The sequence below is a fragment of the Chrysemys picta genome, chromosome 22 (assembly GCF_011386835.1).
Source record: "Chrysemys picta bellii isolate R12L10 chromosome 22, ASM1138683v2, whole genome shotgun sequence".
Lineage (NCBI taxonomy): Eukaryota > Metazoa > Chordata > Testudines > Emydidae > Chrysemys > Chrysemys picta.
In genome coordinates this window covers 16,016,541-16,028,645 of record NC_088812.1, presented here as the reverse complement: position 1 = coordinate 16,028,645, position 12,105 = coordinate 16,016,541, and the positions used below count along the sequence as shown (strand labels likewise).

General features: G+C 60.7%; 1 protein-coding gene across 3 annotated transcripts in view; it reads left to right on the top strand.

Moving 5' to 3' along the window:
- The window catches only part of SPRYD3 (SPRY domain containing 3), a 37,532-nt gene extending 30,243 nt beyond the window's left edge, over positions 1-7,289 (top strand). For all 3 annotated transcript variants that reach the window (XM_042842183.2, XM_008169526.4, XM_042842182.2), the window contains 3 exons: positions 2,720-2,839; positions 3,403-3,560; positions 4,769-7,289. In XM_042842183.2, the coding sequence (XP_042698117.1) occupies positions 2,720-2,839; positions 3,403-3,560; positions 4,769-4,903 (413 nt within the window). In that variant the 3' untranslated portion in view covers positions 4,904-7,289. The remainder of the gene's footprint in view (positions 1-2,719; positions 2,840-3,402; positions 3,561-4,768) is intronic.
- Positions 7,290-12,105: the final 4,816 nt, after the last annotated feature.

The window sequence follows — 12,105 nt, the reverse complement described above, 5'->3', positions numbered from 1 at the left end:
AACAGTCGAGCATGGTGTGCAGAGGGCTGCATGGGGGCGCGGGCGGAGGCAGCTGCTGTGACCCACTTGCATCCAGGTTTCCCAGCTCCCTTTGTCCGCGTCATCCTTTCCCCGGCTGCCCCAGCCAGTCGCTCGTGGCTCCAGCCCGGCCTCCCCCACCCCCAGTTTGGATCTTGCCATGTCGCTGGAGTTCAGCTGCCTGGCCGCCAGCCCCAGCACAGTCTGAGTTGGGTTTGGCGAGCCTGATGGCTGGGTGCCTGGGCCTTAATAGCTGACTGAGGTTGCAGCATGGTCTAGGGTGCTGGGAAGCATGGTCTAGTCCCGGCTCTGCCTCGGCGAACCTGGAGAAACCGCTTCCCCTGGCTGTGCCTCAGTTTCCCCATCCCACTCTTTGTCTGTTTAGCCTGGAAGCTCTTTGGGGTAGAGGAGCTGGCCCTGGCCCAATGGGGCCTTGCTCTCCCTTGGGGCTAATAGAAAAACTAACGTCAAGGAGCCCGTCTCCTTCCAACCTAGGACTTTTGGGCGTGAGTGGAGCACGGAGTCTAGCCGTGGCCGAGTGCGCCTATGTCTCCTGCAGCCGTTGGCCTTCGTCTCTCGGGGTTAGACCGAGGGACGCTCCCCATGCTCGCAGCGTGGTTCTGGTGCCCGTCACCATCAGGGCCTCATCGTGGTGGGTGAAGGTCGAGCTCTTGGCCTCCCTCGACCAGACACAGGCGCGGGCATGGGTAGAACGCACCAGCTGAGGTCGCTCTGGCCCCAGCTCAGCAAAGGGGGTGGGGCGGAGCCCCCCGGCGTGGGAGCTCTGTGATGCTGGCGGGGGGAGAAGGGGGCAAGGAAGAAAGGATTCCAGCCTAGCTCCGAGAGGCCAGAGGAGAGGAGGGTGGGGGTGTGGTGGGATGTATGGGAATGGGGGGGCACTGAGGAGCGGGTACATGGGACCCTGTGGGGAGGTGGAAGAAGGCAGGAGTAGAGAGCTGGGCAACTACCACGCTGGCTGCAGAGGGCAAGGGGCTGAAATCTACTGGGGGTCTTCCCTCTGCATAGGGGCAGTACCTAGCCCTGGCCCACTCACCACACCCTGCTGGTGCCCTGAGCCGCTCGGAGGTTGGAAAATCTCCAGTGACTTGGTGCAGGGGATGAGTTTCTCATGGGATCCCTTGGAGGGGCTGGGTTAAGCCTTCCCTAGACCCCCCGAGTACCGTACACCGCGGTGCAAGTCCTGCTCCCCTGGGCTTCCAGGGGTCTGTTTCCCTCCGGTTATCCCGCATGGGCCCTGGTGCCCGCCTCCGCCTGTGGCAGGAGCCAGGGGATCCCCTACAAGGCGCGCTCGCTCTCCGCTGGCGGCACACAGGAATGTTTACACAGTATTATTCCCAGCTTGGGTTGCCCTGGCAACGGGGAGAAATATTTACCGCCCCTTCGCTGGGTGCATCTTCCTTGTTTGCCGAAACAACTCCCCCCCCCGGCCTCCGCCCTCTGCCTGGCCCACGTGCCTCGTGGCTCCTCGGCCCACGTCCACGAACCAGCTGCATAGCCAGCCCCCCCGGCTCCTTTCACGTGGGCTCCCACGCTCGGCTTCTCCCCCCGTCCGTTCTCTGGTACACGAGAGCCCGTTCAGCGCGCTCACGCCAGTGCATCAGCTTTCTTGCAGCACCCCCGGGTGCACGCCATGGCCGGCTGGGCGCTGAGGTCTCCTAGGGCAAAGAGGCGCTGCTGGGCGTGTGGGCAGCCCCCTGGGTCCGGTCCAGGGCTTGGGGGGCAGCTGATAGAATAGCCAGCAGTGGGAGCTGAGGAGATGGGCGGGTTAGGGCTGGCAAGGGAGCCAAGATAGGGCAGGGTGAGGCCTGGGCCGCTGGCACGGTGCCCTTTGAGCGATCTCTCTCCCCGGCCTGCGGTAACATGGGCGCTTGCTCTGCAATTCACAATCTCTGCACAGAGGCAGACCTTGGTATAGACCGGGGTGGGGGTGCGTGCAGCCCATCTCCCCGAATATGCCCATCCCCCCAGCTGCTGGGGATGACAAGCAAACCACCTCGGTGGGCAAGGTCAGCGCAGCCCCTCACGCACCCATGCCAGGATCACTCATAGCCAGCAACTGGCACAGGTCCAGCTGTGGAGCGGTGCAGCGGGAACCCTGCACGTCTAGGTCTGTCCTCTCCTCCATGCAGCAAAAGGCCCGGGTTCCCTGGACAATCACCCGACCTCCCCGTCCCTCACTCCTGTATCCCAGCCCCTAAGAGCAGCTGTTAACCTGGAGCGTCTTCCCCCCGTAGCCCCTAAGTGGGGGCTGACCCGGAACCCCTGCAGCCGAAAGCCTGATGAGCTAGGATTCCTCTCGGCAAGCCTGCTCCCAAACCTCCGCGTGGCCCAACCACTAGAGGGGGGCAGAGAGCCGCACTGTGAGCAGGGTCCACCGCCACCTACCCTGCCCGGCCCAGGCTCTCTCTTATCCCAGCCTGGGTCCCATGGCGCCAGTGCAGCAATGAGGCTGGCAGCTGTGCGGCCCACGTGTCTGGCGCCATCTCCCACTGGCGGACATAGCGTTCCGATCCACCTGCCCCGTGGGCGGAGACCACGCCAGTCGGTGCAGAGTGGTGGTGCCACCAGGCTGGAAATCTCCCCCAAAGAGCGGCCACGTGCCTGGGCATCGCTCCCCTTCCCGGGCCACCCTGCCAGGCCCGCCATGCTTAGCGGCCTCTCCTCTGCTTCTTCCTTCCAGATGACGGGAAGATCTTCCACGGGAGCGGCGTGGGAGACCCGTTCGGGCCCCGGTGCTACAAGGGCGACATTATGGGCTGCGGGATCATGTTCCCGCGGGATTACATCCTCGACAGCGAAGGTGCGTGACCACACGTGGCCAGGGGGAGGCGTGGCTGGCCCCCGGGGACCTGAGATCCACTCCTGTAGCAATGAGTGTAGTGCTGAGGGCTGCAGCCAGTCGTCCCCCCCCCCCCCCCCCCCCCCACCCCTTGCCCCTGCCAGTGAAACAAGACTCAGAAAAGCAGGGGGTGTGTGGAGCAAGGCAGTGCGGTCTAAAGGCTAGAGGCAGGAAGCCGGGATGGTGTTTCTGGCTGTGCCTCTGACCCGGCCGAGTTGCTTCGCCCCCTGGCTCAGGCCTCGTGAGGGCAGGGGCTGGCGGTCGCAGGGCACCCTGGGCACTAGGCAGTGCCTTCACTGCGGTGGTTGGACGGGGCTGAGCGGAGGACGTGTGGTAGCAGCTCCTGCAGGGGCCTGTCGGGAATGAATCTGGATCCGGGGGGGCGGGGTATGTCCTTAGTGGGACTTGAACCTGGAGCCGCTGCAACGTGAGACGAAGGGCCGAGCCTGTTGCAGAGACCCCAGAGGGTGCTCCCTGCGTGGGGTACAACCGAGCCCCGGGGTGACCAGGCTCCCCCCCTCCAGGTGACAGCGACGACAGCTGCGACACCACAGACCTGAAGCCCAAGCTGCGAGGCGTGCGGAATGTCATGTACCTGCACCAGGAGGTGGAGGAGGAGGAGGAGGAAGAGGAAGAGGACGGGGAGGAGATGGAGCAGGAGCACGAAGGGAAGAAAGTGGTGGTAAGAGCTGGGGGCTGTGCCGTGGGGCTGGGGTCGGGGACGCGCTGGGGGGGTGGCTCTTCGGGGGGGAGGCTTAGCAAGAGAGGGACTGGGGTGCCTCGAGGGAGGGATGTGGTGGGGTTGGGGGGACAGGCCAGGGGCGTGGTTTGGGGGGATGTGCTATGGGATCAGTGGGGTTCAGGAGGGGGAATGCACCGGGGGGCTGGGACATGGCGGGGGATACGCTGGGCGGATGACTCGGGGGAGGGGGTGATTTGGGGGGGAAGGTCACAGAGGATGTGTCATGGGGTTGGGGGGGGGGTTGCTGCTTTGGATCCAGGCTGGTAGGAACCGGAGGCCCCGCTGAGAGTGACAGGGTGGCTCTGTCTGGGGTCCCTTGTCCCAGGGACGCCCGGGACCCCGCTGGCATGACGCACGTTGGCACAGCTCGCATCAATCAGAGCCGACTGGGCAGTGCCCAGCCCCCACCAAACTGCAGCCCCTAACCCAGGGACCGACTGGCCTGTTCTTCCCCCTACCCCGCTGTGACCTTGGCCCAGGCCGGCGTGGGTACGAGCCGGCTGGATTTCCCTGGCCTGAGGCGCCCCCTAGTGGCTGTTGCCAGCAGTGTGCCCCTGTTCCAGGCCGTGCTCCAAGGAACTGGCTTTCTCAGCAGTGCTGGAGAACTGCGCACTAACCCCACCCCAACGCTGGGCTCTGCGCCCACTGGCTGGGGCTGGGATTGGCTGTGTTGGAGTCCTCCCGGCTGGCAGGCCTGCACCCGCGGCTTGTGCTGAGCTGACACCCGCAGCCATACACATCCGGCAGGGTGTGCACAGACTGCGTCCCATGGGGAAGTTCCCCTCGGGCTTTATGCCTCCTGAGCCCAGGGGCAGGGGGTGGCTGGGGCAGCCCAGGGACTCGTAGGGCCTGGGTTTAACAGAGGCCCGGGCTGCAGAGTGTACCCGTCCAGCTGCAGTGCATGCTGGGAAGCGTCTTTGCAGGCAGAGGGGCGGGCACCTGCGGTCATTGCAGATTGGGTTACTCCCAGCAAGGAGCTGCTGTGGCCCTTGACTGGGCATCTCTCCGCATGGAGCCGGACGCTGTGGCTGTACTGAGTTTGGCCTGGGCGTGGGGGGGAGCTGCGTGGGGCCCTGGGCTGGGAGGGAAGGGGCCACGTTGTGGCAGTGAAGGGGTTAACAGCCCGCGGCACCATCCTGTCCCCCCAGGTGTTCTTCACACGCAACGGGAAGATCATTGGCAAGAAGGATGCGGTAGTGCCGATCGGCGGCTTCTTCCCCACCATCGGCATGCTGAGCAGCGGGGAGAAAGTCAAGGTGGACCTCCACCCGCTCAGCGGCTAGGAGACGGGGGGCATATCCCACCCGCCGCCCTCTCTCGGGGTCAGCGCCCTCCCCGTGGGGCCCCCCGGGGACGTTCTCCATCCCTTCAATCCCTCATGCTTTGAGCCTCTGCCTGCAGGGGGCAGCGCTTTGTCGCCGGCGGCCGAAGTATTATCCCAGCCGGTTCCGCACGTGCCCTGGCGCCCGGCAGTCTGCAGGCGGGACATTGGGTGGCTGGAGAGAGCTCTGGATGTGCCTGGTGCTGCCCCCCCCCAGCTCTGTCCAGCGCCAGCCAGAGCACGGGGCAGCCTCCTGTTTGTAGCAACGTGCCAAGCCTTGCGCCCAGCCTGTCCGTCTCAGTGTGGGGTGTGACATGCGGAGACGGAGATGCCGCCTGAGGCCCAATTCCCACCCCCCTGTCTGGGGCTGGCCCCTTCCCCCCAGCTGGCGAGATTCCTCTTCGCTTTAATTTCCTGTCTGGCTGCTGCTGTCCTGGGCTCCGGCTCCCACCTGAGCACGCGCGAGATCTGCGCCCATTGGGGCCTCTCCCGTTACCATAGATGGTGTTACGGCACTGTGGCCTCCTGCCTGCCCCAGCTCAGCCTGCCCTGGAGTTGGTGGGGAATCAGGCACCCCGCGGATGGGGGCTTGGGCTGCCTCGAAGCCTCTCCCTGCTGTCCTGGGGTGCCCAAGCCCTGCCCCACTTGCTAAAGAACCGGTGCCCTGGGCATCCTCCTCCGCCCCTCGCTGCAGCCGACGAGGGCCCTCGCGCCCATGCTGGTTGCCTTATGACAGCGTCGTGCTGCCCCTCAGGGGCTGGGATGGCCTGACCCATGGTACCAAGTCCCAAGGGCATCAGCCAGGCTCCCAGGGGGCAGGGCACAGGCCAGGGGGGCAGGCCAGGGTTTTGTCCCTGACCAGTGTCTCGTTACGCCCTCTGAGGTCAGGGGCTGGGGGTGTCAGGGCGAGCGAACACTGGCTGCTGTGGGCCCTGGTGTAGCATCAGGCTGTGGCTTGGCCTTGAGGGGACAGTGCTGCAGCCCAGGGCCCCTTCGTGGGGGGCTGCAGTCAGCAAACCCTGGCCCTCCACGGGGTGATCTCAGCTGCCCCTCACCCAGCTCCCTGAGCCTGCAGCCCCCTAGACCCCACCCCGTCTCCCCTCCTAGGGATCACCAGGAGGCCTGTAAGGGGCAGGGCAGATGGGCGGGTTTCTTTGGGGTAACTGGGGCTTCCCCCATTAAACAGCCCTCCGAGCAAGCTTGGAAACTGTCTCGCTCCCCCCCAGCCTAGTGTCGATTGGACTGTGCCCCATCGGCCCATCCCCCTGGCTTGGGCTTGTAGCCAGGCTCCGGGGCGGCCCAGCCCTCACTGCTCCACCCGCTGTTCCCTGCGGGCCGGTTCAGCCTTCTGCTTCCCGGAGTCCACGTGAACTGGGTCTGGGCCGCCCCCCAGTTCCAAGTCTGCCCGTGGCTCCCGCTCCCACCCCCACCCTCCTTAGGGGGGTAGCTCCCTAGCCCATGGCGGGGGTTCCCCTGGCTGGAGTGGGCTGGAGAGCGTGATCCTCGGGGGAGGAGGGGGTCACGGTGGGGAGGCCTGTTTCTGCTGCTGGGGACTTCAGCACCTGCCCCAGAGCTGGCGGGGCTGCAGGGAGCAAGGGGGATGCTCTGATAGGGGGCAGAGTTAACTATGGGGCAGGTTCCTTCGCTCCTCTCCACGGCTCTCTTGGCGGGACACCTAGGGCCCGGGCTGTGCCAGCTGCCAACCGCGGCCAGGTGGCTGCTAGCCAATGAGAGCTGAGCTGCTGGGAGGGGCCTCCCCCCGCCCCCCCGTCTGGGCTGCCCCAGCCCTGCGCTGCCGAAAGCTCCCTGGGCCTACGGGGTCGTGTCCAAGATGGCAGGTGCCAGGTGCCAGTGGGGCTTGTGCTGCTGTTTCTTTGCTTAATTACCAGATCTTGTGAATGTAAAAATCACCCCCCCACCCCCCTTGTGTATCCTCCCAGCCCAGGTCTGGGCACAGCCCTTAGCTGCTAGCGGGAAGTCGGCCAGCCAGGGGAGGGCTCCGATTGTGGGACTCTTCCCCTGCCAGCCTTGCCCGCCTCCACCTGAGAGAAGCAGCCGGGCTGCTGCTGGGAGGGCGTGATCCCCTGGGCTGGGACCCTGCCCGGGTCCCATCTGCATGGAGCCCATCCCCCACCCCCGAGATGGGGATCTCACCATTGCTGAGGTTGCTGCTGGCTGAGAAACCCGGACTTTGCGCCTACGGGGAACCGAGTGTTTTGACCCAGCCAGGTCGAGATCCCCCACTCCCCACCCCCGGTCTGCGCTCTCCACCCTCCGACCTACACGTCTGTACATACTGAGATCTTTATACACACTCAATAAAGATGGAGTTTCCATATTTATCTGTATCCGGCTCCTGGCATCTTTTATCCTGGTTGGTGCCGCCCTGTGCCTGGCCTCAGGCTGTTGACGCCCGATGGGCAGCAGGGACCCGTGGCAGGCAGCTCCGCCTTGGGACGGCGGGTTGAGGATCAGGGTGGATCGATTTAAATCAGCAGTTTAAATCCTGATTTGAATCACCAAGCCTCAGTGTAAACCATCAATTCGAATCAGCTTCTCCTTGTGTGCTTTGGTTACTTGCTAAAGAACGGTGCATTCGCACTGGTTTGTGTAACCTTTAAAACCGGTTGAGTTACAGCTGAATGCAGCCTTGACACTTCATTTGGTCCATCTTTTGGCGAGCTAGGAGGGGACACCTGTGATTTAGCAGGTGCATCGCTTAATATTGTCCGATCATTAACCACGTTTTGAGTGTGTTAGAAAATGGGGGACGATCTATTGCTTCTTAGCTGCATTAGAATGGTCACTGGAATTTCATTAAGCACACCACGCTGCACAGCAAATGGACTTTCGTTAAAACAAGCCCTTACGCCTGTGCGTCCGTGACCTGTTGTGCCACGTTTATAAAGCGTCTCCTCCAAAGTTACATCCTTTCTCTGTGTAGACACGCTGCCTTTGACCCCCCCGTTTTTGCAAGAGGCGCATGGATTCAGCCTATTTATTTTTTATTTAGGTGCTTTAAGGGCTTATAAGTCATTTAGGCCGTCACATGTTTTGTATTCACGTCAGGTATCCTTTTAAGAAGACAAAATGGACTCGGCATTACAAAATCAAGTGGATTTACATTAAAAAAAATCCATTTTTTTTATTTAAAAAAAAATTGTTTTTTCCCTGCCCTGTTGAGGATCCTGCTGAGTGTGGCTGATTCGCTGCCCTGCCTGGTCCTGCCTTTGCCTCTGCCCCCACAGCTGCCATTCCCAGTGCCAGCTGGACTGGGGAGCACGTTGCCCTGGCCTTGGAGCCAGGCTGGCTGCCTCTTGGGCTTCTCCTCCTTCCCCAGGCTACTAGGACACGGCCTAAACCAGGGTCCCGTCCAAATCAGGCTGATCCAAGACACACACCCCTGTAATTGCTGTACCCCGCAGTGTAACCACCCAGTAGAGACCCTAGTGAGGAACAATGACCCTGAGTGGGGCATCGTCCTGTTCCACGCTACAGCCGTAGCAGCAGCTGCAGAAGTGACTGGATTTCCCCAAGGCTGAGCAACTGCCGGGGGCAGTGTCGGCAATGGGTACGGGGAACCTCTGCCAGCCGGGCGGCTGCTCTGATTTTTACCACCCCACAGCAGGAATGTGGACCCTCCAGCCTGGGTTGCGAACGCCTGACGTGGGGGAGTTCATCTGCCGCGTGGGCCGCTCTGGCTTTGCTCTGGGCGGGCCCTGCCTTGTCGCGGGGTGGCTGCCGCTCCCCTGCACCCCGGCAGCTGCCTGCTTGTCACCAGCTGTGGCTCCCTAATGCTGTTTGTCAGGCGCAAGAGCCAGTGATGCAGCAGGAGGCGCTCTGCTGCTGACTGAAAGAAGAGCCCTCCGGCTGATGCTGAGCGGGACACGGCCCATACCGTCGGCTTGCGCCGGTGTTTTCATTCAGCGGAGGGGGGTGGCTGAGGACGTCTGGGCTCCTTCCAGACTCAGGCCCTCGTCTGTCTGCTCACCACGTTGACTCTGAACCTTACTGATGACCATTCATCTGTAATGCTTCCAGTTCCACGGGCAGGGCGAGGAAGACAGGCAGAACGGTAAGTCTTAATGCGTGGATGGTGTAGGCAGGAGAGATTAGATTTATTAGGCACTTGGGGAACATTTTGGGAAAGAAAAAGCCCATCCAAGAGGGATGGGCTCCACCCAAACCAGGACAGAACCAGACTGCTGGCATGGAAAATCAAAAAGGTTGTAGAGGATTTTTTTTAAACTAAGGGCTGGAGGAAAGCTGACAGGAGCCGAGGAGCACAGGGTTCCAGCAGAGACAGCCCTGAGGGATGAATTTATTAAAGAGGGAATGCAATAATCCAGGGGTTCTCAAACTGTGGGTCTGGACTCCAAAGTGAGTTGCGACCCCATTTTAATGGGGTCACCAAGGCTGGTGTTGGCTCTGGGCCCCAGCAAGTCTGAAGCCCAAGCACAAGCCCCACTGGCCAGGGATAAGATTACATGCCGCCTCCCAGGGCAGAAGCCCTTGGCCTTCAGCTTTGGCCCCCTCGCCCAGGGGGGCGGGGCTCAGGCTTCGGTCTCCCCTCCTGGGGTCGGGTAGTAGTTTTTGTTGTCAGAAAGGGGGGGTCACGATCCAGTGAAGTTTGAGAACCGCTGCATAGTCTATAAAGAGGCTAGGAAAGAAGTTAGTAAAGTACAGGTAGGACAGTCAAAAATAAGACTCCCATTTAAATCTGACCCATGAAGGCAAGCGACTGACTATTGATAAAATGTGCCAGTGCTTATATACAAATGCTGCTGGGGGAACTAGAATGCTTGCCCGTATCTGGGGCTATTGATATAACAGGCACTGGGAAAACCGGTGGAACAATGCTAAGAAATGGGACGTGGTAATACCCGGGTAAGGAATAAATAGGAATGACAGAGTGGGGTGTGCTGGGGCGGCAGTATGTGGAAAAAGCAGAGTCAAATATAGGAAGAATGTTGACTGAATCAAACTGTACCGTCGAATATCTCTGGCTAGAAATTCCCTGCATGAATAATAAGAGTAGAGGAGGAGGAGGAATATCCTCCTGACCACCAGCCCAGGAAGCTGAGGGTGATTATGAAATGCTCAGAGAGATTAGAAAACCCAGTAACAACGGGGGATTTCAACTCATACTGACTACCTCACCTCATGATGGGAGGCGGGGATCACAGGCGCCGACTCCGTGGGTGCTCCGGGGCTGGAGCACCCATGGAGAAAAATTAGTGGGTGCTCTGCACCCACTGGCAGCCAAACTCCCCTCACCTCACCTCCCCGCCCCACCTTGTCTCTGCCTCCTCCCCTGAGCGCGCCACTTCTCCGCCTACCTCCTAGCGCTTGCCGCCGCAAAACAGCTGTTTCGCGGTGTAACAAGCTCTGGGAGGGAGGGGAGAGGAGCGGGAATGTGGTGCGCTCAGGGGAGGAGGCGGGGCCGGGGCAAGGATTTGGGGAAGGGGTTGGAATGGGGGCAGGATGGGGTGGGGCAGGGGTGGAGTTAGGCCGGGGGTAGAGGGGGGTTGAGCACCCAGCGGCGCCAGCAGAAGTCAGTGCCTATGGCGGGGATAAAATTTCTAGGCAGGGCTAATGGCTGCTTCTTGGAGCGGCTAGTTCTGGAATCCACAAGGGAAGAGACACTTCTTGATTTTGAACTAAGCGAGCCCAGGGTCTCGCCCAGGACGCGAGTGTAGCCGAACCGCTTAGTAATAGTGACAATCATTCAATGTAACATCCTTGTGGAGGGGGAAATGCCAAAGAAGCCCACCACGGTAGCATTTAACTTCCAAAGCGGCAACTACACCAAAACAAAGAGGCTAGTTAAATGGAAATAATAAATCCTAAGACAGGAAATATCCTAATGCCACTATAGAAATCCATGGTTCACCCACGCCTTGAGTACTGCGTGCAAGTCTGCTTGCCTGGGCTCAAAAAAGAGATATTAGAATTGGAAAAGGTGCAGAGAAGGGCAACAAAAATGGTTAGGGGGATGGAACAGCTTCCGGAGGAGAAGAGGTTCAAAAGGCTGGGACTGTTGAGAAAAGAGCTGAGTGGGGGCAGCAGGTGGGCTATGATAGAAAGCTAGAAAAGCATGACTGGTGAGGAGCCTGTGTCTAAGGAAGTGTTATTTACCCCTCCCCATAATACAAGAACTAGGGCTCGCCCAATGAGATTTAACTGGCAGCAGGTTTAACACAAACATAAGGAAATGCTTCTTCACACAACACAACCTGTGGAACTCCTTGCCAGGGGACGTTGTGAAGGCCAAAACTATAACATGGTTCAAAACGGAAAGAGATAAGTTGATGGCGGATCGGTCATCAGTGGCTATGAGGAACACAGCCCCGTGTTCTGGGAGTCCCTAAACCTCTCGCTGTCAGAAGCTGGGAGTGGATGACAGGGGCCAGACCACTCGCTGATTGCCTGGTCGGTGCATTCCCACGGGGTTGGCTGCTCTCTCTTATATCTATGCTGCTGGTTTCCTCACAGTTAACTTTTAGAAAAGCCGTCCGGCAGCTCTGGATGGACGGGGGCAAGGAGGAAGGGGGCTATTCTATTCTCCATCACGGCTCATCCGGCTAGTATCTTCCAGGCCTGCATTACGCAGCGGGGCTAACATCTGACACGGGTGGCTCGTTCTCACCCCGCCCTCCCCTGGGGTGGAGCGGGGGAGCAGTTTGGTTTGGTTTTTAAATGTCTGGTCAGAGCAGCAAACCTGGCACTGGGAGGGGGCTGGTCCTTTGATCCTGGGAGTTCGTTGCCCCGTCCGCACCCAGACCCCATGGGAGCTCCTTCTCTCTTCCTCCTCCCTGCTTGCTGGCTGAGTTCTCCTTTGCTGCTCCAATCCGATAGGGGGCTGGGCCCCTTGGCCCCTTCCCAAATCCCAGGCTCGGGCCCCGGCTCAGCCAAGTAGGCGTGAAGATGGGCCTGGAGGCAGCGTGCCCAGAGCAGTGAGCCGGGCTACGCAGCGGTGCAGATGCCTGGCGCCGGCTGGGAGGCACTGGGGCGCGGGGGGGGAGGGGGAGGGTATTTTTCCCTGCAGGTTGTTATAGGGCAGTTACAAGTGGGATCCGAGAGCTTCTGCTGAGGAGAAAAAAAATACCCGGCTGGCTAAAGCCCCATGCTCCACTCCCCCAATAGACGCTAGAGAGACGCCTC